Source organism: Salvia splendens, chromosome 20 (assembly GCF_004379255.2).
Source record: "Salvia splendens isolate huo1 chromosome 20, SspV2, whole genome shotgun sequence".
In the NCBI taxonomy this organism is placed as follows: domain Eukaryota; kingdom Viridiplantae; phylum Streptophyta; class Magnoliopsida; order Lamiales; family Lamiaceae; genus Salvia; species Salvia splendens.
In genome coordinates, this window is record NC_056051.1 from 7,379,098 (window position 1) to 7,406,569 (window position 27,472).

Below are 27,472 nucleotides of genomic sequence, written 5' to 3' on the forward strand. Positions count from 1 at the left end.
ACTGACCCACCTTCGGGTGGGTTATAAACTCCCAAGCGCTTTGTGGTTTGAAACCCGGGGTAAACTTAGGCGGACCCACCATCCTGTCATTCCACAAGCCCTCATCATCATGTGTGCGCGATAACAACCCCATGTGGAGCGACCACTCTCGGATGCTCATTTCGTGCTTTGTGGTTTGAAAAGGCAGAAGGTAATAGAGTCGGCATCCAGATCAGTTGTAGACTTCAAACGAAAGGTTGAGAAAAACTCACGCGCTAATGCTGTTGGGACTTCAAAAGAGTTGTGCTTCAGCAACCAGTCGAAACCGATCGCGTCAATGTACTCCCGGAATTCATCGTCGGAAGCAATCTCCTTCAGCTCCGCGGGAGCATATCTCTTTTCGGACTTCGCATACTTGCCCTGGGCACTCTTCTCTTTATACGTTGCTACACGCTTGGGGTCAGTGAACTTCCTCATTGCATCCAATAATTCCTTGGTTAACCAAATTTCTGTAGGCTCGAAATTGAGCTCTTCTTCAAGTTCCTCTTCGGAGTCGCTAGATCCAGCAGGGCTATCAGACTCGGCAGCATATGGAACCTTTGCGGGTGAAAGAAGAGAGGTGTCAACAAATTTTCCTTTCGATTTCTTGGTCAAGGAGGGAGCGGCCTGCTTTCCCTTCCTTTTTCTTTCAGCCGCCTGGCGGCGTTCTTCCTCGTCACACTCCCCACCACTGAGTCTAGAAGAGATGTCCTGCTCATGGGCTGCGGTCTCTGGACCCAGTGCTTCTCCTTCCGTCTGCTGGATAGAGTCATCAATTTCATCTATCAAGCTCCGGCGAGCTTGTCTCCGGGCTTCCCTTTTATTTACCGGTGAAATCGTCCCCTCCGGGACATCAGTCAAATCCACGACTAGATTTACCCTCTCGCCGATGGGTTCCTGTACATCTTCAGTAACGAGGGCCTCTCCCTCCTCAGACAACAAAGGGGTTGCCCCCGTGATATAAACAGGGGTTTCCACCCCAACCAAATCTTGTTCATTGTGGGTCTCAGTACCCACAACCTTTTCAAGGGTCCTCCCCTCATCATCGTTCTCAACAGAGACTTGGGCCTCATCGCCCCCAACTTTTTCTAGGGTTTCCCCCTCCATAGCTTTCTCAGAAATTAGGGCATCATCGCCCTCAACATGTTCTAAGGTTTTCCCCTCAGGATTACTAGTAGACAAAACAGCAGATAGACCCACACTTTCTGACACAACACGGGTTTCTCTCTCAACGACATCAATAGCAGCAATAACAGGGGTTACCCTCTCAGATGCACCATCAGCAAAAATGGCAGAGGTTTCCCCCTCAGAAACATGGTCTAACCTTGGCTCACTGACAGCCAAAAGCTCCAAACCCGTAGCCAGATCCGCTTCCTCCCCAGGTACGTTTGCGGCGGTTATTCCGGCTACACTGGTGGCTGGTTCGGCCATCGAATGTACGGCCTCCGGTTGGGGTTTCGCAGTCTCTCAAACTTGTGGTGGTGGTGTGGTTTTCCCCATCATAGTGGTGAGCATGGCGAACGCCTTCATTGCCTCCTCTGGCCCCCCAAGTTTCTGCAATAGATCGGCCAAGAACGACGCGGCGTTAGATTCGGCGGATCCAGAGGTGCTTCCTGTGTTTTGTGTGTTCTCCATGGCGGAATCTGTAGAATTTTGCAAGAACTCGGAAGAAAAAAATTTCGTTGATTAGGGTTAGAGAGAGAATTTGAGAGAGAAAATTTGGGGATTTTTTTAGAGAGAGTGAGTATGATATTGAAAATAAAAGAGAGAGCACGGTTATAGCCTGTAGATATGGGAAAGGACGGTTTTGCAGGTGGTTGCAGGCGTGACACGAGCGACCGTACGCCTCCCCATAAAGTTACCTTTTGAAATTTGAACCGGTGCTAACTCCCTCCAAAATTTTACTCCTCAACTCCCTGCCCCATGTGAATACTCTCTGCAATATCACACTTAGAAAAACATCAAACTGAAATTGAAACGCCAGACTCCCAGGTCAAGGATATGACAGTATGAAAAAAAAATTCCTAAGAAGTCTGGGATTTCGAAAATATTTTTGGAAGATTATTTTTTATGATTTGTTTGGGTTTTCTTGATTTAAGGAAAGCAATTAAATATTTACACTTTCTTTCAAGTACTCTTGAGATTCCCTGGGTCAGGGTATGGATAAAAAAACTTCTCAATTTACTTGACCCAGGATTTCTTCAAGAACACTTCCTTCCTAGATTGGTTAGGCGATATCCGGGAGTGCGCGTAGAGGCACTTCATCCACTACACACAGCTCCGAGTTATCCCGAAATACCTTCACACGATGACCATTGATGAGGAAAGGCACAGAATTCGAGGCGCCTCGTTGGATCTCTACTGCTCTATTTGCGCGAAGGCCAACGATAGTATATGGTCTGATCCACTTGGACTTTAGCTTTCCAGGCACCAGCTTAAGCTTGGACTGGAACAGGAGAACTTTCTGCCCAACTTGTAGTTCCTTGGTCCGGAGATTCTTATCATGCCAGAGCTTGGTCTTTTCTTTGTACCACATCGCGGACTCGTAAGACTCAAGCCTCAATTCTTCCAACTCCTGAAGCTGCAATTTCCTCTCTTCCTCACAAGCTTGAGGATTCATGTTAATCTCCTTGACCGCCCAGTATGCCTTGTGCTCCAGTACAACTGGCAAGTGGCACATCTTGCCGAACACTAACCTGTACAGAGACATCCCAATAGGCGTCTTATATGCTGTCCTGTAAGCCCATAATGCGTCGTCAAGCCACTTACTCCAGTCTTTCCTAGACGGATTCACTGTCTTTTCAAGTATAGCTTTGATCTCCCTATTTGATATTTCCGCCTGGCCGTTAGACTGAGGATGATAAGGTGTAGACAACCTGTGGTGTACTCCATACTTCTTCATCAGAGCTTCTACCATACGGTTCCGGAAGTGAGTTCCTTGATCCGAAATAACAGCCCTAGGAACACCGTACCTGCTAAAAATGTTAGCCCTAAGAAATTTTTCCACCTCACCAACTTCGCAAGATGTGGTAGCTTTTGCCTCTATCCATTTCGAAACATAATCCACCGCCACAAGTATGTATGCATTCCCATATGAAGATGGAAATGGACCCATGAAGTCCATTCCCCAGACGTCGAAAATCTCACAAACGATGACAGGGACTTGCGGCATTTCATCTCTTTTGGAGATTCCCCCAGTCTGTTGACACCTTTCACAATTCTGACAGAATTCGAACGCATCCTTATGCAATGTAGGCCAGTAAAACCCGCTGTCTAACACCTTCCTCGCGGTCTTCCTTGGTCCAAAGTGACCTCCACACGCTAGAGCGTGGCAATGATTCAGCACATCCCTTTGTTCCCACTCTGGAATACATCTCCTAATTACTTGGTCAGCTCCCATCCTCCATAGATACGGGTCGTCCCAAAAATAGTACTTGGCTTCGCTTTTCAGTTTCATCTTCTGGGCCCAAGAAATTTCTTGGGAACTGGGCACTTCTCTGGTGACCAAGTAATTTGCTAGGTCTGCGAACAACGACTCAGCGTTTATCTGGAAATTTCCTTTTTCAGCATCTCCTGGACCTGTTACTGCCATTATCTCTTCCCAACTGATAGGTCTAGGCGAACTTTCCAGATAATATACATGTTCCTCCGGGAACGCATCAGGTATTGCTTCGTCTGTTTCTCCCTGGTAAATGCGACTCAAGTGGTCGGCTACCTTGTTCTCTGTTCCTTTCTTGTCTCTGACTTCCCATTCAAATTTCTGTAAGAGTAAAACCCAACGGATTAACCTTGGCTTAGACTCCTTCTTCGCCAGTAAGTACTTTATTGCAGCGTGATCGGTGAAAACTATCGCCTTAGACCCCAGCAAGTACGGGCGAAACTTCTCAAATGGGTACACAACCGCCAACATTTCCTTCTCCGTGGTGTCATAATTTTTCTGGGCCAGATTGAGCATTTTTTACGCATAAAAAATCACATAGCTTTTCCCATCGACTCTTTGACCTAGCACCGCCCCTACTGCGTAATCACTTGCGTCGCACATTATTTCAAAAGGTAGATACCAGTCGGGTGCTCTAATAATGGGAGCAGATACTAGTCTATCCTTCAAGAGCTGAAAAACCTTTTTGCACTCCTCATCGAAAACAAAATCGACATCGTTATGCAACAAGTGAGTGAGTGGCTGAGCAATCTTTGCGAAATCCTTTATGAACCTCCTATAGAATCCAGCATGCCCTAGGAATCCTCTTACTTCTTTCTGATTTGTAGGGTAAGGCAGTTTTGAGATCACATCAATCTTTGCTTGGTCTACCAGTATACATCTTTCTGATACCACATGCCCTAGGACAATTCCTTCTGGGACCATAAAGTGGCATTTCTCAAAATTTAAAACCAAATGCTTTTCCTGGCACCTCCTCAACACTATATCCAAACTTGCCAAACATGAGTCAAATGAATTCCCGTACACAGTGAAGTCGTCCATAAAAATCTCGATGCAATCCTCTAGGAGATCCGAGAAGATACTCATCATACACCGCTGAAAAGTGCCTGGCGCATTGCACAGAACAAACGGCATCCTTCTGTAAGCATACGTTCCGAAGGGACACGTGAAAGTTGTCTTCTCCTGGTCCTCGGGATCCACGTAGATTTCAAAATACCCACTATATCCGTCTAGGAAATAGAAATATTGCTTGCCCGCCAACCTCTCCAGCATCTGGTCAATGAAAGGTAGAGGGAAATGGTCTTTCTTAGTCGCTTCATTTAACTTCCTATAGTCAATGCACATCCTCCACCCAGTAACTAGTCGGGTGGGCACCAACTCATTCTTGTCGTTCTTGACTACCTGTATTCCCGACTTCTTTGGTACCATATGTACTGGACTCACCCATTCACTGTCTGGTATGGAATAAATGATACCTAGGGAGAATAGCTTCAATACTTCCTTCAGCACCTCCTCCCTCATGTTAGGATTCAATTTACGTTGAGGATCTCTGCAGGCTTTTGCTCCCTCTTCTAGCCGAATGTGATGCATGCACAGATCTGGACTGATTCCTACCAAATCAGAGAGTGTCCAGCCAATAGCCTTCTTGTTCCTCCGAATTACCTTCAGCAGTTCCTCTTCTTGTCCCTCGGTCAAGCTGCTGTTAATAATCACAGGGAAAGTTTCATTCTCCTCTAGATACGCATACTTGAGACTTGGTGGAAGTGTTTTCAGTTCTTTCTTGGGGACATCTTTTTCCTGGGGTAAGGGATTTTTCTCTATCTACTCAGTTGTTATTCCCTTCGTAGACTCAGTAGAACTTTCCATGCTCGCCACATAAGGTGTCTTCCTTGATCTAGCTAGCTCCGGGTTCGTGTAGAATTCCAGAATTGCTTCGGCTAGCTCCTCATCTGATAACTCACTCGTGTTCATTGGTTGACACCACCCTGCTACTTCTCTATCTATAGCATGACTCATCAGAATTCGCAATCTGCTCCTGCATTAATTCGGTCTCAAGATATTCCTGGACCAAGGGGTTAATAACATCTATAGCATGCAAATTTTCAACGTCAAGAGGTTTCTTCATTGCTTCATCTATGCTGAATGTATATTTCTCCCCATTGTAATCAAGGCAAATGGTGCCATCAAAGACATCAATGATAGTCTTAGCGGTACGTAGGAAAGGTCTCCCTAAAAGTACTCCGCCAGACTCTGCAGACTCACTATCACTCATCTTAATCACATGGAAATCAGCTGGGTACAAGAAGTCATGTACCTTTACTATCACGTTCTCAAGTACTCCTTCAGGACAAATGCATGACCTGTCTGCCAATTGGATCACAACTTTCGTGTCCACCATGCCTACCCCTACTAACTTCTTGTACATAGAAAGTGGTAACATATTTATGGATGCACCTAAGTCACACATAGCATGTTCGATTTTTACATCACCAATAGAGATGGGCAAAGCAAACATACCTGGATCATTGCATTTCGAAGGCATCCTCCGCTTCTGAATTACCGCGGACACATTCTCGCCTATCAGAATTTTTCCACTAGGTCTCGCCTTACCAGCTATAAATTCCTTGATGAACTTGCTAAACACTGCCAATTTCAGAGCCTGTAAGAATGGTAGATTGATTGCCAGCTTCCCAAAAATGTCCATAAAATCTACCGGCTCATCCTTCTTTTTCTTTACTTCTCCTCGGCTTGGGAATGGTTTCGGTCACTTCCATTTCCTGTAGAGCTACCGGCCGAGAATTCTTCGACTTCTTTCTTCTCCTCCTCCTTTACCAACTCTAGCCCTGGATCGAGGAAAAATGGTTCAGTTTCTCTAGGCAATGGTTTCTCAAAATCTCCTGCCCTGAGTTCATCTCTAATCATGGGATTGTTTGCAGCCAAGTTCCTCGGTCTAGAGGTTATACCCCCTATCTCCTTGCCCTCGGTGGGATCTGTGACTTTCTTCGGTCTCATTGCTGGGCCTTCGTACCCCTTCCCAGACCTTAAGGTAATTTGGCTAATATTGGCCCTATCAGGCGGTTTTACTGAGGCAAGAATTTTACCCTCATTACCTCGCATGTCACTTAAGGAAGTACCAATCTGTGATAGCTGTCTTGCTAACATATCCATTGCCGCCTTTTGTTCTTGCTGAGCATCCTGAAGCTTGTGGACTACGTCATTGTTCGACTGTAAGTTGTTCTGCATGTGCTGCTGAGAACTGATGAGGTCGTGCACCATTTCATCAAGATTCCATGGTGGCTTAGAACTCGGCTGACTGGGGCCGGGTCCTGCATTCTGGTTTGCTCCACTTCCTTGGGTCGGGCGAATATTTCCTTGACCCCCTGAATTGTTGTTGAACTGATTTCCTTGACCTGGGTAGGTGGGTTGGAAATTCCTTTGGTGTGGTGGCACATAAGAGTTCCCCTGATGGTTTTTATTCCTGTTTCCCCAGTTCGAGTGATCTCTCTGGTTCTGTTTGTTCTAATTGCCTTGCCCTTCATGATTCCTCTAGTTGCCCTGCCTCTCGGGCTGAGGTGCAAACTGTATACTCTGTTGTAGTGCTGGATGGCTCTATTCGTTATCAAACCATTTAAAATTTGGATGATTCCTCCAGGGTGCATCTCTTTGTCTCCCGGGGTTCCAACTTCCATCGGGATTCCAACTCCCCATCGCATTCACCTGGACCTGGTAATCTCTTTCATGGGATCCGTAATATTGTTGAAATTGGGACTCTCCTGGACCAGACGGTTTTTCCTTCTCCGGTGGCGCTGGCGAATTAGTTTTTTCGATAGCGTTCAAAAGAGCCTTCTCGAGTCTATCTATCCTTGCCACTACCTTATCATCATCTTGTTCCCTCAGTGCATTCGCCGAACCTCTTCTCACAGCATTCCTTGGACTATCATATGCCTTCTTGGCATCTATCAATTTCCTCAGAATCTCTCGTGCCTCACTTCCTCTTTTCCGTGTAAAATTCCCTCCGCTTGAGGAATTCATCAAGTCCTTCGACTCAGGAGTCGCTCCTTCATAAAACAGAGAATAGGTCTTTGCCTCTATCATCAGGTGATTCGGGCATGCATCCAGCAATCCTTTGAACCTTGACCAGTATTGGCTCAATGACTCGTCATAGTCCTGTTTGCACTCCACTATCTCCTTCTTCAGAGCATTCGTCTTGTTGGATGGGAAGAAATAATCTAAAAACTCCAATTTAAAGTCTCTCCAAGTGCGGATAGAATCCGGGGGTAACCGTAATAACCATGTGTTGGCCTCCCCCTTCAGAGTGAAAGGAATCACGCGCAAGCGATAGTCCTCCTCCGTCGCATCATTTGGCCTCTTTTGGATGCTGCACAATTTACTGAATTCATTCAAAAACTCGTACGGGCACTCACTTCTTCGCCCAGAAAATGTCGGTAAGATGCCGAGCACATTCTTCTTGATCTCAATGGACCTCTGACGTGGGTTCGTCACTATGGCATGTGCTGGCTCTCCATCTAAATGGGCAGTTAGCGACCCTATCTCCGGATCTGGGTCTACTACGTGCGCCATGACTACTTCCTATGTTTCCCCTATTTCTGACTCTGTTTCCGACTCTGGTGGTGACTCCGGATCTTCACGTCCTGACGATGCCCAAGATTCGTCGCTAGTAAATCCACTCAGAAACGGATCTCCCGTGGTGAACCCTGATCTGGTGGTTACGGTGGAGGCTGTGTCCTTGACCTGCCAAATGAATTGACCGTGCTCCCACCCAGACGAGTTACTCCAGAGAGTAGACCGTGAGCCTCTGCTCATAAACTACAAATAAAAGGAAAGGAAATAAATCAAAACTATATACGCCAGAGACTCTAAACACTAACACAAACTACGCCATCCATCCCCGGCAACGGTGCCATTTGAAGTGTGTGAGGAGAATAGCAAAAGTGCTCGTGCGTGCTTCTGGTGTTATGCTAGGTCGAGATGTCAAGTCCTATGAATCCACTAGATCACTTGGTCTAGGAACTCAAGAGAACACGGAATGCTCTGTCGTTGGGCACACTAAACTCCCCTTCAAAGATCCCTCAACCCGAATACTATGGATTAGTATAGAGAAGCAGGGGTCGATCCCACGAAGATGGACACGTAAGAAAGCATTTAGAAACTTTGGACAAGGGCGGCTGCTGCCACGCAAACTGGGTTGAGGTTTAACTACGACTAGACCTAGGCAAGAAATGTAAACACTAGACCTAGGAAACTGTAAACATGCTGAGATCAAACATCATCAAGACTACGGGATATTAAATTCCCTTCATAGACCGTGTAAACGGCTACCTAATAGAACCAGACACGAAGCATATAACAGTTGGGACCATAATTCCAGAATTAGCAAGTACGGCAGAAAGGCTGCAAATAACAAACTGAAACACTAACTAACAACGACATGCATTTTTTTAACTGAATCAAAAACACAGATGAAGAAAACAGAGCACGTACCTAGATTCGAACAGAATATAAAAGTTGGGTCGTCGGAAACTTACAACAAACCGGAAATAACACAGATCTACATATACTAGACGAAATGAAATGAAAACACGAAGGATAGGCATAAATTTAAACCAACTCTGCTCAGATTCACGTTGGATGCTTAATCCACTCCGGATCCAAGCGATCCGAACCAAACAACAACCTCAATCAACTCCATATCTTCCGATCTAACAGATCTACTCCGATCAACACCGAATTCAAACGATTCCAATCAACTCAGCTACAACACCGAATTCAAACATCCGATTCAACCACCAACAAACTCTGATCAACCCGATCCAGCCATTACTCTACACAGATTCAGTGAGCAATTGCGAAACGCAATTGCTCACAAGTAAACTAACTCAAACTCCATAAGTAAACTAACTCAAACTCCAGAAAATCACAAGAGTGAAATCAGAAATCAACACCAACGACATAACAGAAAATTAAACTTGCATTAAACACAAAAATATTCGGTAAAAATAGAGAGCCTAGCTCCGAACAGCGAAACTCGGTGAAATCCATGAAATATGAGAAATAAACTTGAAATTGTTTCTTCGCCCTCGACAGGACGGTGTTACACCCAAATGGAACTAAAGTAAACAGGAAGTGAACCCAGCCGTGAACCCCTGAATTTCCCAAAGAGAACCCAAGTGTGTAAGAGAAAAGTGAGCTCCTAGCTACAATCCGTAATGAGGCCTCCACCGAGAAGGTCCCTCTAGAATGCATGCTTCCTTCCTTATATAGGCGCGGACATAATCTTCTAGAAGCCTTCGTAGAAATCTCCATTCTACCCTTCAGCTCCGAGATTTCCTTCGTCTTGCAATTTTCCTCCACAATGCTCACTTCTTCGCCAGTTTCCTCGGACATGTGATTGTCCTCTTCTTTTCCTGGACCTAGCGAAATTCTTCTACATACCTGGCTTAAAACGTGTGTTAGACCCAGTAAATCCATGAATTTATCCCCTAGACCTATGCATGAAATTAGCCTTATCACACGCCGGCTAAGACACCTATAGAGCTAAATGTTCATTTAACCAAGAACAAAGGCGAACCTGTCGCACAAGAAGACTATGCGAAGGTCATTGTGTGCATTATGTATCTGACTAATTGCACCCGACCCGATATCGCATGCGCTGTGAACAAATTAGCACGATACACGAGCAATCCAAACAAAGAGCATTGGACTGCTTTTGTAACGGTTTTGAGATATTTAAGTTATACTCAAAATCATGGGCTACACTTTACGAGATACCCCCGGTACTTGAAGGGTACTGTGATGCAAACTGGATATCCGATAACAAAGACTCACTTTCTGCAAGTGGATACGTCTTTACTATTGGGGGTGGTGCTGTCTCGTGGAAATCCACAAAACAGACTTGTATAGTCCGATCAACAATGGAATCCGAATTCATAGCTTTAGATAAAGCTGGTGAAGAAGCCGAGTGGCTTAAGAATTTCCTAGAGGACATTCCTTGTTGGTCCAAACCTGCGCCTCCAGTGTTAATTCACTTTGATAGTCAAGCAGCTATCGGAAGAGCAAATAATGGCTTCTATAATGGTAAGTCTCGACACATTCATCGACGACACAACACCGTGAGGCATTTAATCACAACTGGCGTGATTACAATTGACTATGTAAAGTCAATATATAATCTAGCGGATCCGCTAACCAATGGGTTAAACCGTGATCAAATGAATAATCTGCTAGAGGGAATGGGTCTAAAATTCACAAACTAAAAGAACAATCATAGTGGTAACCCAACCATGATAACTGGAGATCCCAAGAACTCGGTTCAATGGGAAAACTAAGCTATGAGAGTTCATGAGAAACACTCAACTACATCTATTTCCTAAAGAGCAATAGAGTGTTGAAAAACCTGCCTAAGTGGTAAAGGTTAAGTCTATGACTTTTAATGGTTCTTAAGGATCTCAAAGAGATGGAGTTCTCAAAGAGATCAAGTAGGGCAAGGTACTTGACTAAGAATCACCTATGTAAATGCGAGTGTGGTCGCTTCACAAAATGCATTTATGAATCCAAAGTGGTGTCCATGACCGCAATGGACACAAACTGTAAGAACGGAAGAGGTTGAGGTGTTTAAATGTTAATATCATTGTCTTGGTACACACCGTGGAGGAATAGTTCAAAGCATCGCGCTACTAGTCCGCATGTGTATCTGATGGTGCTATCTATGGATGGTTCAAGGCCAAAAACTACATATCCTTATACTTATATACCTCGTGAGGGTTGAGCTTGTGTCTGCATGCATATGCATTTGACTTTTTCCACTCATGTGGGGGATTATTGGAATCTTGAATTTAAGATGCCCGGTCAATGAAATTTGACCAATAATAAATGTGACGAGACATTTAATTTTTGGAATTTAAATGATATAGCGTCGATCTACGTTCCGCGTAGATGACCGTAGTATATTTACTTTCTCAAATTCGATTCCCGGTGAGTGAGAAAAAGTGGATTAAAGTTGGTCACATTGTAGCTTTTAATAAAGCTATGAGATTAAAGCTTAGGGAATAATTAACTAGTGTTAATTATCCCACATAGGAGATTAGACACATCTTTTAATGTGTATTTATTAAGTGACTTTACTACACTTAATAATTATAGTGGACTAAGATGGGTTGAAGAAGCCCACACGCGCGCACACGCGCGCTGAGCCGAGCTGTGCCCGCACCCGCGCCCGAGCCCTTGCCCTTGGACTTGGACTTAGATCTTGGCAATTAGTCTTTGGGTGGTCTTTGGGCTTGGTGCTTGGGCCCAAACTTAGTGTTTTGGACCAACGCTTAGTCAGCGAGACCAGTAGCATGACACATCGTCAACTATGATGCAGTCAAAGTCTATGAGGCTGCCACGTAACGAAGTCCACGTGTGACGGATGAATTGGGCATGTATCGCGTCTAGATTCATTGTCAACCTTTCCAGCTTTCAAATCCGTAACGGCCAGCCGATACAGCCACGCCATGATGAGCCATGATGACAGCCATTAAGGCTGAGTTGACCCCTGCAGTGGACTAGGCCTATAAATAGGCTAGTCATTTCTTGCATCAACATAGAACATACACACAAAGCATCATACTCTCTGCATAGTCTTTTCTTCTCGAAGCTCTGCCCTCTCCTCTTCCAGTTCGCCGGAGCTCTACTAATAGCGGTGCTGCTTCACCAGAGACGTTGTCGTTTTATCTTTGGGGACGACACGTCAAACCGAGAGCACTACCGGGGCGTATCTCGTCTTGCGGAAATAGGACTTTCCTCGACTAGGCTAAGTTTGATTTCATTGTTTTCATTATATCTTCAGTTTCTGTTCTTCTTTCTTGGGTTGTATTACGCCAGGTTTTGTTTATCTCTTGTAATTCCAGTCATTCCTCCAACATGATCAACGAACAATCCATTACTATAAATAAGGTCATGTGCTAAGTTATTTGATAAAAATACATTAACATTAGTTCTATGTCTTACAAGGTCCTCTTACCTTAGGATTAACAACCTCTAATTCAGTACTACATTTATCCAAAAAAAAAATAGATTAAATTTATAATTTTGCATTTCCACTAAAATTAGATCAATTCTAAATATAGAGAAATTTTAACAAATACTAACCCTACACATCATTCTAAATATAGACCCCACAATCTAGTAACACTACTTCCATTACTTTTTCTTTCATTCTCTTTTACTTTACCAATAATTACGCATTAAAACTCGTGTCTTTTACAACTTTGTCTATTTTTTGGACAGATGTAGTATATCTTTTCACAATGGTTATTTATATTTGTTTTATAAACTAATTCAAATATATATTTATCCCCGACTCATCGGATATGGTTATTGGTGTTCCAACATTTTTGTAGTGTACATTGCTTGTAGAAAATGTTGAAATCATTCCCTTGAAAACAGTGGCGGACGCAGGATTTGGAAGTTGGGGTCCAATTCTCTGATAACAATTGTAAGGTATTATTTGATGTCGTCGTAGCCGAAAGTTGCGATATTATTACGATGCGATGGAAATGAATGATGAGAAAGATTTAATTAGATGATGATGATATATAAACTAGATATATTTATATATTTAATATTATTAATTATGGATAAATTTTGAAATAAGTTAAGTAAAGAAGTACTATTATATAATATAAAAATCTTTGTATATAATAGTTGTAGAAAAATACATTGTTGGGGGTTCCATGGGACCCCAAACCCCATGTAGGTCCACCACTGCTTGAAAATCAGTGTTGTCACATACACTCACGATCTTGATCAGGTCTCTATGTCTTACGTTTCACAATGTATTGCATTTTGATGCCAAATTCTTAGAAGCTCCACTTAGTTCAGATTAAGAAACTTCACTGCTAATTCCTTTATGTACAGATCCAAATCTCCCTGCACCAAGGAGATTCGTCTCTGAGAATCCAGCACTCAAGAGAATAAAGAATAAAGAATCATCAACTTGGGAAGTGTGGAGCCTATGTCAGAAGGTATGTTTCCATGGAGTCGATTGAAAGCAAATATAAAAATCATGATGCTTGAAATATTATAACGGCCTAATGGAATAGTACCGGTTAGCTCATTATAACCCACAGCTATCAGCTGCAATCTTCTAAGCTGAACGAGCGACTCTGGAATCTCTCCATGGAAGCGGCATTCGTTTAACGAAAGTTGTAATAGATCCATGAGGTTTCCTAGGACTGGTGGAACAGTCCCCGAAAGCATGTTGTTTGACAACCCTAAAGCTTGGAGGTTGACTAGAGAAGCTATGTCGGGGACTATGGCTCCGCTGAGCTCATTGTCATTCAAATTTAGGTATTGAAGATTTTTGCATCGTGATAGGTTTGTTGGAATCCCACCTCCCAAAGAATTGTTACTAAACTCGATCACTTCAAGCCTTCTGAGGCGACCAATCTCCTGAGGGATTGGGCCGTTGAAGGTGTTGTTTTTCAAGTCGATGATTCTTAGAAAAGAGAGGTTACTTATGTGGGGCGAGAGCGGTCCCACGAGGCCTTGAGACCGCAGAGACAGAGACACGACTCTGCTTGGATGCCTTTTGCTGCAGGAGACGCCAATCCTTCTTCTTTCTTTCTTTCCTTAATGTCATTTTTAATAAGTTTGTAGTGAAGAGAATTAGCTTGAACCCAAACCCCCCCCCCCCCCTCCTGTTTAAAAAGGACTACTAAAGTCGTATGTTTCCATTTTTTTTCATACTCCCTCGTCCCCTAAAAATATGAATTTTTTGAAACGGTACGGATTTTAATGCAAAATTGATAAGTAAGAGATATAGAAAGAAAAAATGTGTGTTAGTAGAAAATAGGTCCCACTTTATTAGGGAGGGAAATCTAGAAGAATACAAAAATGAGACATAACATCACATTAAACAAAAAGACATAGCATAAGAATAAAGCTGAGAGTGCTTAGAAACTGCCTTTACAACAAACAAGAAGCAGCTGCCCATCAATCACAATTAAAAATATTTCCATAGATAGAAACTAACAAAAATTTCAGCGTTGGTAAGAAGCAACATTTCTACCATTTCTATAAACTGGAAACGCTTTTTTAATCTTTTTCAAGTCATTCACAACCTCTGCCATCGACATGCGATCTCTTGGAAGCTGCTTCGAGCATCTCACTCCAATCCTTAGAATTGAAGCAATGCAATCCCAATACTTTTCATCCACATGAAGCTCTTGATGCAGAAATGGATCCACTACTTCCATTACACGGTGTGCCAAAGCTATGCTAACGAAGTCTTGGAGATTTGGGCACCCCTCGAATGCATCACTTGTTGGTCTTCTTTTTGTGAACATCTGAAGCACAAGAATTCCGTAACTGTATACATCCCCTTGAGTCGATGCAACAAGGCTCATGCCATACCCTGAACAAAATGCATAGATGTACGAAGGACTTAGATATATGCACATAAAAAAAACTCGTCAATTAAAAAGTTAGGGTTTGAAGGAAACCTGGAGCAATGTAGCCTACTGTACCCTTTATTGCAGATGAACTACTTCCTTCCGTGGATGTCAAGTTTTGTGAAATACTTGACACAATTTTGGCTAAACCAAAATCACCAACTTTGGCGACCATGTCTTGATCCAGTATAATGTTACTCGGCTTCAAATCTCCATGAAAAACTGTGGAGTCAGTACCACAATGCAAATACTCAACTGCAGATGCAATATCAATCGCAATATTCAGTCTCTGAATTGCACTGAAAGGCAGAGCTCCCCTGCCTTCATTCTCAGAATGCAGCCAGTTCTCGAGGCTTCCCTTGGCCACAAATTCACACCAATGCCTTAAAGTCATTCCCTTGAAAATCAGTGCTGTCACATACACTCACAATCTTGAGTAAGTTTCTGTGTCGTATACCTCTCAATGCATTGCATTCTGATGCCAAACTCTTACAAGCTTGTAACACCCAGACTTTTTATTCTCGAAAAGACGTCGTTTAAGCATCTAAATTTTTTTTTTCGCCTTTATTTATTTGTCGAGGGAAGTATTTCACTTTTTGGGCCAAACAATTATTCTTTTACTATCAATTAGGAACTCGCTTGTATGAGCCCAAAACCTTTTTAATTCTTCCTTCTTTGAGCCCAAAATTAGCCCTCTTAATTTTAATCCAATGATATCTATTACTCTTCAATTTCAAATCCACGGTAGTTATCTCAAATCTCTCCACCACCCTGAAAAAGAGGAATATAATCGGTCAAATCTTTTCCATGGAGATATATATTCCATCGATCCCATAATTTAAATCATTCAAAATCCCAAATAAAATTAACCGAGAGCAGAGCTAGGGAGAGGAGATGACGTGAGATGACGACGGAGAATTTCACCAAGGCAGCGACGGCAGAGGCTGCGCTGCACCGCCGTGAAAAGTACAGCAGCGACGGATCAGCGGCGACAACCGAACAGCGACGGACGGCAGCCGTGTGCAACCGTTCAGTGACGAGCTTGGAGGCAGCGGCGACAGAGAGACCGGGATGGACGGCGGCAGGTTACAGCGCTGGCTGGACTCTGAGCAGCAGCAGCTGTTCGGTAGTTCCAGGCGGTTTCGGAACAAGGAGATGGCAGCAGCGGTTTCTGACGCCGGTGATGGCATTGCCAGCAGTCAACAAAAGAGAGAGAAGAGGAGACGGTGGCTGATGCAACCACACGAGCAGCGGCTCGTCGTAATAACGGACAGCAGCGACGCCTTGGAGAAGAGAGCAGCAGCGGCTGACCCGGCAGCACTTTGACAGCAGCGGCGCTGTGAAGGAGATGAGGGAAAGATAGGGTGATGACGGCGGCGCAGAATTTGATGAAGGAGAGGATAACAGCGGTGGCTCGGCGTGAGATCGAGGGAGAGTGATTTGGGGCTGCATCGTGGAGGAGGAGGAGGAGGAGCAGAAGAGCATGAGATTCTTTCTCTAGTTTGATACAAGTAAAGGGAATAGTGTTGAACTGTGGAGTATTACATTATTGGGCCAAAGTCTATTTATTTATGACTTGGGCCGAGAATTAACTAGTTGTTGGACCTAGAAATTTTTGTTTGGCTTGAGAAAGTTTATTAGTTAAAACTTGAACTAATGAAGGGGCTGATGGAAGTATTTTAAATACTTGGATCGAAGTTTTAGCTTTTGGGGAAGCGGATGGCCGATCGGCGTCGTCAACAACGCCTCAGGCGGCCTTGAAAATAAATGGAAGGAAAGAGGAGCATGGACTTAAATGGGATTTCATTGCAAGTAAAATTTGGAGTCGAAGTAAGGAATTCAAATTCAGAAAAATTAAATGAACGAGGTGGGCTTTCTTTTTAAATAAGGGTTGTGCCCTAAGTATATTTTTATGTGAAAATAATATGAATATTTTTCATGCCGTGTTTTGTTTTATCTATGGAACCTATCTGATGTGGCTTTTGCCATCTATGGATAATCGAATTCGGGTCTGACTAGGGAGTGAGTCCCTACTCAGGCTAGTGTACACCAATGGGGACCGTGAGCCGTCTTTTGGGTCGGCCGGTCTAGTGACTTGGAATGTGGCCACATTCCTTGTCATCAATGGATCAGATATGGTAGAAATCTATGGGAAAATGACTGCAATCACGAGTTTTACGATAGAAATGATTTTAGTGTCTTGGGCGATTTCCAAAGTTAAAACCTCAAGTTCACTCAATGGTGGCATGATAAATATCTTTTTATAAAATGTTTTCGGCATGAGTCCACTGAGTTCATACTCAGCCCTGCATTTTTTTAAAAAAAATGTGCAGGTTGAGCGTGACCGTTGAAGAAATTTAAGTGTTTAGAATGTGTCGTGTCTTCACACGTGGCATATTCCTTCTCTCAAATGCTTCCGTTGAGTAGTTGTCATTCTTTTGAGTTCTTGTATCGCTGAGATAATATTCATTTTGAGTTGTTGATTGTTGAGATACTCTGATTTTATTCGAGCTATTCCCATTTGTTTCGAGCTATGGTCGAGTTGTGTTGTTTTTCCCTTTCTTCCCCGCTTCTTTAATCATCCCCTAGTCGCGATTAACCGTGTTTTCTATCCTTAGAAAATGCGGGCGGGACAAAGCTCCTCTTACGTTTAGATTAAGAACCTTCACTGCCACATCTGTCTGCTCATCATCATCATCATCATCATCATCATTGATAGTTGCTTTATACACAGATCCAAATCTACCAACACCAACAAGGTTCGTCTGCGAGAATCCATTTGTGGCATTCAACAGATCTCCATAAGATAGCCTCAAAATGTCTGGTAGTTGGAATACTGGAGTTCCAACATTTTGCAATGTTCGTCGCTTGTAGATAATGATCACACATAAGCAGACTGCAAGGGCTACGCATATGGCTCCGACAATAGTTGGGATCAAGATTTTCCCCAATCCTTTCTTGTTGGATTTTGTGTGGATGGACAAGAAGGAAGGTTCCGGGTTGCGATACCACCACACAAGTTTAGGTTCCCTTCAAGTGAGATTGCACTTTCATTATGGAAAACTCCAAGAGTTGGGACTTCACCTTGCAGCTCATTGAAAAAAAGGTTGAGATATAGCATATCAAACTCGACCAAATATCTTGGGATCGTCCCAGAAAGGTTATTCCGTGAAAGATCCAAATATTCTAAACCTCTCAAAGCCCTTAGACTAGCAGATATCTCAATTTGAAGAGAATTTCTCAGCAAATAAAGCCCGCTAAGTGTCGCACAACTGCCCAAAGAAGTTGGAATGGTTCCAGATAATCTGTTGATGGAATAGTACCCGTCAAGACGTTGCTAGATAGGTCAAGTGCAATGGAAATGGAGGAAAGCTTAATGAGTTCGGGAGGTATTGAGCCACTGAGATTGTTATAGGACAGATCTAAATGTAACAAGTTGGTACAGTTGCCAAGACTATGAGGTATAGTTCCAGAAAGATGGTTTAATCCTAAGTAAAGAATGTTCAACAAAGTCAAGTTGCCTAACGAAAATGACATCTCATTTGTCAGTGTATTTGTATAGAGACCCATACGTTGCAAGTTATGAAGTTTACCAATGGAGTAAGGAATTGGACCTTGTAGATTATTGGTATCCGCTGCCAAAATAGTGAGACCAACAAGGTTTCCTATATTAGATGGAATGCTTCCGCTTAAGAGATTTCCACTGAGGCCTAAGGTCGACAAGTGATTAGAAAGATTGCCAATGGAATCTGGCAACGAACTAGTGAAATGGTTACTACCCAACGTCAAAGTTTCAAGGTTGGTGCAGTTTGTAAGGGAAGACAAAATAGTACCTATATCTCCATTGAAACGGTTAGATTCAACGAAAAGAATTTGAAGAGCTGAAAACCTAGATAAATCTATCATATTTCTGATTAAACTGTTAGCATATACTTCTATGCATTCAATTAGGGAAGAGTTAGATAGCGAAGCTGGAAGCGCTCCACTGAAATTATTATAATTCAAATAAAGGCGCCTCAACTTAGGAAGTGTAGAGCATATGTCGACAGGTATGTTTCCATGGAGTCGATTGTAATCAAATCCAAAAAACTCGACACTTGAGAGATTGTAGAGGCCTAATGGAATAGAACCAGTTAGATCATTGCCACCCATAACTAGCAGCTGCAATCTTTGAAGTTTAGCGAGCGACTCTGGAATCCTTCCCTTGAAGCGGCAAGAACCTAACGACAGTTGGGATAGATCTGTGAGGTTTCCTATGAATGGTGGGATAGTCCCTGAAAGCATATTTTTCGACAAGCCTAAAGCTTGGAGGTTGACAAGAGAAGCTATCTCGGGGACTATGGCTCCGGTGAGCTCATTATCAATCAAATTCAGGTAATAAAGATTTGTGCATTGTGATAGGTTTGTTGGAATCCCACCTCCAAAAGAATTATTACTAAACTCTGATCAGTTGAAGCCTTCTGAGGCGACCAATCTCTTGAGGGATTGGGCCGTTGAAGGTGTTGTTTCGTAAGTTGATGGTTCGGAGAAAAGAGAGGTTACCTATGTGAGGCGAGAGCGATCCCACAAGGCCTTGAGACTGCAAAGAAACAGAGACGACTCTGTTTGGATGCCTTTTGCTGCATGAGACGCTATTCCACCGGCAGAAATGTGTCGTTTTGTTCCATGAGCTCAAAGCATGCAGTGGATCGTCGTGTATGGAATTCTTGAAGGCCAGAAGAGCTTCAAGATCAGTATGGTTGTTTGAATGTGAAGAAGGAATGGTGGTGAGGAGGATGAAGAGCAATAGAGTAATACTGAAAAGTTTTTCCATGTTTTTTTGGAGTTTCAAGTGGTAGAATAGTTTTGCTAGCTTGGTTTAATATAGGGACGATCTATTCTATTTTTCTAAACCAAAAATTGGTTAATGGTTGTAGGCTTTCACAAAATTTTCAACATAAAGAAGTTTGGTTCTTACTAGACTTTCCTCAGAACAACGTGGGCTCTTTTTCTTTTTTATTAAGAATGCTTTTACAAATGTAACACACATAGATATAAGATTAAAGTCTAAAAATTGATCTTTTACATGTTTAAAAAAACTTATAGGTCTTACACATTAAAAAACTTATAGGTCTTACACATTAAGTTACTTTGCTTATGGTAACAATTTTTTTGGTCCATATTTAATGGTTCCATACAAAATCTATTTAGTCCTACACATTTTAAAGTCTGGGTAGGTCGAACCGATCTCGGTGTATTTCATGAATACTAGAAGAGCTTCAAGAGAATGAAAGGTGTTGCCATGGTATATTGGTAGTAGAATGGTTTTGCTAGTTTTGTGCTCATACTTGATGGAATTTAGATTATGGTCTTGAAGGAATTTAGATTATGGTCTACTTTGAACTTGGTCATTCCATGTTTAATTTATTCATTTTGGCACCTTCAACATAGTCAATGATAAGACTATACTTTTCTCTATTTAAATCAAATGGACAAGCCATTGAGTTGGGTTGTTGAACCTTTTTAGGTTCATATGCACCTTACTTAAAGAAATGTATATTCTCTGAGTGATAAGATCGAAAGAGACAAACTATATAAATCCAAAAGTCATTTTTTCAAGCAAATTCATGTGGATGAGTTCAATCATTGTAAAACCATCCAAAAATTTACAGACTAGTGTCTTCTATGGTCCCAATTCCCAAACACACTCATCCACGATTATTCCAACACCCAAATACATGTATCCATAAAAGTTTAATATCTTTATATATTACTACCTCCGTCCCTAAAAAATTGACCTATCTCATTTTCTGCCCTCGTTTTAAAAAAAATGATATTAAATAGTTAAAGTAGAGAGAAAGTAAAGTACGAGAGAGTATAATGTAGAGAAGTCTATTGTCTATATTATTATATCTGTTACTTTTCTTTCTCTCTAGTTTAACCATTTATTATAATTTTTTAAAAATAAAGGATAAAAATGGAATAGGTCAAATTTTCAGGGATGGAGGGAGTAATTCGTTATATAAAAGTCGAAAGAGCAAACTCTACTCTACAAATTGTAGTATAAGTATTTTTTTCCAATGGAAATCCGAGAAATTTTATTTTATACAAGTCGTCTGATCAATAAATTTTGTACACAAATGCATGCTGAGGCAATTATGTTCGAAAAATTCATCACAAAATAGACGACGAGATAGCTTTTTTTTCACATTTATTCTTCAAAAAACTCATGATAAAATAGAATAAAGAATGCAAGTACTCAACTGGAGATGCAATATCAATACCAATGTAGTAACAAGGGTGCATTTTACCTCAAATTTTATTATCTTAATATTAATAATATATTACTCCCTACATTCTAATTATATAATACCACCTCTATCCATGAAAATTTACTTGGTAGTTGATAGAGAGCAAAAAATTAAATCGTCTAAACATACCAAATGACAATATGACATTATGTGTTCCACTAATGATTCTTTGACAAGTGAAATTATAGAGGGATCCTCTTCTACTCGGAGGTTTAAACTGATACATTCACTTTTTTATAAATAAAATATCCATTATTGTAAAATTTGGATAGTATCCAAAATTTAGGAGCTCCTTGCGCAATTAAAATATAGATCAAAGAATATTAGACCACTGATTTTTTGCACCATTTCAAGAAGCATTTAAGATATAGGGAGATGACAGGTTTTGCTATGTTTTTTTGGTGTGTTCAAGTAGTAAGAATAGTTTTGCTAGCTTTTTTTTTTGGTGTCTTCAAGTAGTAAGAATAGTTTTGCTAGCTTGGTTTCTTTCATAAAAAGATCATCTACTCAATTTTCCAAAACCAAAACATGTTTTCGTGGAACTTTTGGAACTTACACTTCATTTGAGTATATTTGAGTAAAACTTTCGTAGGACCAAAATCAGTGGCGGATCCAGGATTCGTAAACGGAGGGGGTGGAATATATAGTATTAGCTTGATTTAGTGCGGACATGGTTATTTTTTTCGTTGTTCGGGGCGACGCTAGAGGCAAACGGAGGGGGCAACCGCTCCTCCTGCCCCCTAGATCTGCCATTGACCAAAATTGACATTTACTCTATAAATTAAGTTGAAACTTTTGTATACTTTATACCGATGAAGTTAAGTAGACTTAAAAGATCGGAAAATTGAGTATATTTGAGTAAAACTAATTGTTAATAATAACAAAATTTCTGGTTTGGAAAATTGAGTACGTGATATTTCTATTAATTGTATTGAAAAATAAGTAAATTATAGCTAGAGTTAAGGTATATTTAAGAAGATTAGTTGTGAAATTCCATATCCAAAGTGAACATGACCAAATCAAAGTAAACTGTACTTGTAGAAAATAAGTGCACAGGACAAAGTCAACATAGAGTATACTTGAGAAAATGAAGTGTAAGTTCCAAAAGTTCCACAAAAACAGGTTTTGGTTTTGGAAAATTGAGTAGACGAACTTTCTATAAAAGGAAGCTGAAAAAACTATTCTACTACTTGGAGACCAAAAACCATGGCAAAACATGTCATCTCTACTCCCTTCCTTATTCAATTCCTCCTCTTCATCCTACTCACCACCATCCCCTCTTCACATTCCAACAACCATACCGATCTTGAAGCTCTTCTGGCTTTCAAGAATTCCATACATGCCGATCCATTGCATGCTCTGAGCTCGTGGAACGAAACAACGCATTTCTGCCGGTGGAATGGCGTCTCATGCAGCAAAAGGCATCCGAGCAGAGTCGTCTCTATTTCTCTGCGGTCTCAAGGCCTCGTGGGATCGATCTCGCCTCACATAGGTAACCTCTCTTTCCTCATAATCATCAACTTGCAAAACAATACCTTCAACGTACGGCCCAATTCCTCAGGAGATTGGTCGTCTTAGAAGACTTCAAGTGATCGAGTTTAGTAATAATTCTTTTGGAGGCGGGATCCCAACAAACTTATCACGATGTACAAATCTTTATAAACTGAATTTGATTGACAATGAGCTCACCGGAGGCATAGTCCCTGAGATAGCTTCTCTTGCCAAGCTCCAAGAGTTAGGGTTGTCAGGCAACATGCTTTCGGGGACTATCCCACCATTCCTAGGAAACCTCACAGATCTATCCCAACTTTCGTTACGAGATTGTGGCTTGCAAGGAGATATTCCGGAGTCGCTTTCTCAACTTAGAAGATTGCGGTTGCTGGTTGTGGGTGCCAATGATCTAACTGGCTCTATCCCATTAGCCCTCTATAATCTTTCAAGGGTCGAGGTTTTCGATTTTGGTTACAATAAACTCCATGGGAAGATACCTGCTGAAGTCGGCTCCCTTCCTAAGTTGTGGCACCTTAGTCTGTCCTATAATCATTTCACTGGTGTGCTTCCAGCTTCACTATCGAACTCTTCCATGATTGTAAATCTAAATCTAAATAGGAACAATTTCAATGGAAATATGATCGATTTAACGAAGCTTTCATCTCTTAAAGTGCTTGGGGTTTACTATAACCATTTGAATGGAGATATAGGTAGTATTGTATCATCCCTCACAAACTGCACCAACCTTAAGATTTTGTCATTGGGTGATAACCATTTCACTGGTTCATTGCCAGATTCCGTTGGCAATCTTTCTAATCACTTGTTTGTTCTATCCATTATTGAAAATCAGTTAAGTGGAAGCATTCCATCTAGTATTGGAAACCTTGTTGGTCTCACTTTTTTAACAGCTAGCATCAATAATCTAAGAGGTCCAGTTCCTTCCTCCATTGGGAAACTTTCTAAGTTGCAAGAACTCTATCTCTATAAGAATAGACTGGAAAATGAGATCCCATTCTCATTAGGCAACTTGACTTTGTTGAACTTTCTCAACTTGGGACGAAACAATCTTTCTGGGAGTATACCTCAAAGTCTTGGAAACTGTAGCAACTTGTTATTTTTAGATCTTTCAGACAACAATCTCAGTGGCTCAATACCTTCCGAAATCATTAAGCTTTCCTCCATTTCCATTGCACTCAACCTATCTTACAACAGCTTGACGGGTACTATTCCATTGGAAGTTGGGACTTTGAGAAATCTTGGGATCATGGACTTGTCCAACAATAGATTATCAGGAACCATCCCACCTTCTTTGGGGAGTTGTGTGATGCTCATCTTGCTTCACCTAGGGAGAAATTCATTTCAAGGTGAGATACCTGATGGTCTGAGGGCTCTGAGAGGTTTAGAATTTTTGGATCTTTCACAGAATAATCTTTCTGGGATAATTCCAAGATTTCTGGTTGAGTTTCGCTTGTTGTATATCAACCTTTCTTTCAATGAGTTGCAAGGTGTAGTCCCATCTCTCGGAGTTTTCCAAAACGAAAGTGCAATCTCACTTGAAGGAAACCAAGACTTGTGCGGAGGTATTGCAGCCCTAAACCTTCCTCCTTGTCCATCACCACCCAAATCCAACAACAAAGGTTTAGGGAAAATCTTGATCCCAACTATTGTCGGAGCCATATGCCTAGCACTTGCAGTGTGCTTATGTGTGATCATTATCTACAAGCGGTGTTCATTGCAAAATGTTGGAACCCCAATATTCCAATTGCCAGAGTTTTTGAGGCTATCTTACGGAGATCTCTTGAATGCCACAAATGGATTCTCACATACGAATCTAGTTGGTGCAGGTAGATTTGGATCTGTGTATAAAGCAACTATCAATGTTGATGAGCAAACAGATGTGGCAGTGAAGGTTCTTAATCTTAATGTAAGAGGAGCTTGTAAGAGTTTGGGATCAGAATGCAATGCATTGAGAGGCATACGACACAGAAACTTGCTCAAGATCGTGAGTGTATGTGACAGCACGGATTTTCAAGGGAATGATTTTAAGGCATTGGTGTATGAATTTATGGCCAACGGAAGCCTCGAGAATTGGCTGCACTGCAATCCTGAAAATGAAGGGTTTAGAGCTCTAAGTGCTATTCAGAGACTGAATATTACAATTGATATTGCATGTGCAGTAGAGTACTTGCATTGCGGTACTGACTCCATAGTTATTCATGGAGATTTGAAGCCGAGTAATATTCTCTTGGATCAAGACATGGTCGCCCATGTTGGTGATTTCGGATTAGCCAAAATCATCTCAAGCATTTCACATAACATGTCATCCACGGAAGGAAGCAGTTCATCAGCAATCAAGGGTACCATAGGCTACATCGCTCCAGGTTAACTTCCATCTTTATCTTTATACGTTTTCGTTATATATAATTTGCTTATGCATTTGCTTCTACATACAGAATATGGCATGAGTGATGTTTTATCTACACAAGGGGACGTATACAGCTACGGAATTCTTCTGCTTGAATTGTTCACAAACAGAAGACCCACCGATGATGCCTTTGAGGGGTACCAAAATCTCCAGGAGTTCGTCAGCCACGCTTTACCAAACCATGTATTTGAAGTGGTGGATCCGTATCTACATCAACAAGTGAATGAAGTGGACAAGTATTGGGGTTGCATTGTTTCGATTTTGAGTATTGCACTGAGATGCTCACAGGAGCTTCCCAGAGATCGTACCCCGATGGGAGAGGTTGTTAATCAACTGAAAAAGATAAGAAATGTTTTTCTTGAAGACAGGCGCGGTAGAAATGTCGCTTCCTATCAACGTTAAAACAGATCAATGGCGGACATAGTTAGGCAAAGAGATCATTTTATTGTTGTTAATCTTGAGTTTTTAAGTAGCAGAGCCTTTGTAATAAGAGAAGTAGAGTTGATGAACTAATTAAAGTCGTGTTTCTCTTAATACTCCCTCCGTCCCGCCAAAAACGATGCCTAATACGATGCATTTTTTGTCCAAAGAACGAAAATGGAATGATAGACGTGTTTTGGGGTATAGAATGAGTAATTTCCTCAAATAAAACAAAGATGATTGGACATGAAATCAAGTGAAGTTTCCCTAAAGTAATTAATTATGTAGGACCAACCAAACAAGACTATTCTACTCATCCAAAATGTACTCCATATAGCAAGACCTTCCAGTTATAACCCTAAAAATGACTCTGAGTTTTATAATAATAAAATGTGAATGAAATCAAGTCGGTGAGCGGACAAAAATGGCATGGACGGAGAGAGTATTTCCTCCATCTACAATTTAAAAACTCACTTTTGATTCGTTATGGATTTTAAAAAATGGGAAGAAAAGTGAGTGAAAAAAATAGTGGAATGTGAGTCAAATTTTTCCAGTAAACTGTGAGTATAATGATTTAGTTGAATGGGAAATCCACTTATAAAAAAAATATGAATATAATGATTTAGTTGAATGAGAAATCTACTAAATCATGTGAAAGGAACGGATTTTGCACGCGTGCCGTAGGCACGTGTCCCTTCCTATTCAACAATATTTATAAGTTCTCATTTTCCAAAATACTATTAATTAGCATATGGTAAGTTAGGGTGTCGAACCCACGAGGAACGGTAGTATCCGTTATGTATTTCCACACTTATAAAGGTTTTGGCGATGCCGCCACGCTCTAAATTGGGGGTGGGAACTAAACTACGAAAGGCATATAACACTTAAGCTAAGATTGGGAACTAAAAGGGAAAATAACATGTAAGTAAAAGAAGGAATTTAAACTAGAATGTAAACTGGGCAAGCTAATAAACTGGGCAACTTAGCAGAGAAATAGGGCAGTAGCGAGAAATTTTTGCACTTGACGAAAATAAAAACAAAGCAGCAACATGCATGAATATTCCTCATATTAGAAAGCAAAAGAGACTAGGCTAAAAGGCTAAGGAAAATAAACTAAGTGTTAACTACTTAGAAATCTAGAAACTAGGATAGTGACATGCAAAAGTGACTAAACTAATTGAATCCTAAATGCTAAACTAAATAAGATTTAAATGGTGGTTGAGTGCAGGGATAAACTAAGCTAAAAGACTTTCTAAAGTGAAAAGCTAAGTGATGGAAAAGGTGTACATCTTGTCTCCTAACTCCTATTACCCAAAAGTGTAAAACCAATGGATAAAAGCCTACAACAAGTGGTTCTTTCACTTGACTTCTAAAAGCTGATTTTAACTACTAATCCTACACTAAAAGCACATAAAGAAAGTGAGAGAAGAGACTACTTGGCTGCTACATAATTAAAAATACAAGGAGAAACACAAAATCAACAAGTAAACTAACTAATCATGCATTGGAAACACCAAATGAGAAGCTGAAAATTAAAGCACTCAAACATGATGACGGAAGCTTAAAAACATCAACAATGGAGGATGAATAACAAAGTAAGAAATTAAACCACAAACATTACACTTAAAACATGCAAAACTAATTAATCTAGGTGATTCAAACTCTAAACATGAACACGGCTCTTTTTTTTCTTTTTTTCTTGAAAATTTCGAAATTAACAACTAACTAAAGCAATTAAAACTGACCTAAAGACATTGAGAAAGATTTTTACAAAGCAAGAAAGTTTAACAAACACTAAAACAACAACAAGATAAAATAGAAAATTAAACAAGAGCTAAACTTTAAAGTACATTAAATACTCAAACACTTAGAGAAATTATAACTTGAAATGAGCTTTTAAAACAAGAACAACAACAATAACTAAGAGTGAGATTGA

The 27,472-nt window shown here is 41.1% G+C and overlaps 1 protein-coding gene and 1 pseudogene across 1 annotated transcript; one reads left to right on the top strand and one right to left on the bottom strand.

Moving 5' to 3' along the window:
- Window positions 1–13,340: 13,340 nt before the first annotated feature.
- Window positions 13,341–19,723, bottom strand: LOC121781394 (annotated as a pseudogene).
- Window positions 19,724–22,406: 2,683 nt separating this feature from the next.
- On the top strand, window positions 22,407–25,518 carry LOC121781395 (probable LRR receptor-like serine/threonine-protein kinase At3g47570). Its single transcript, XM_042179143.1, has 3 exons — window positions 22,407–22,667; window positions 22,762–25,072; window positions 25,145–25,518. The coding sequence occupies exons 1-3, from the start codon at window positions 22,407–22,409 to the stop codon at window positions 25,516–25,518; spliced, it is 2,946 nt and encodes a 981-aa protein (XP_042035077.1).
- Window positions 25,519–27,472: the final 1,954 nt, after the last annotated feature.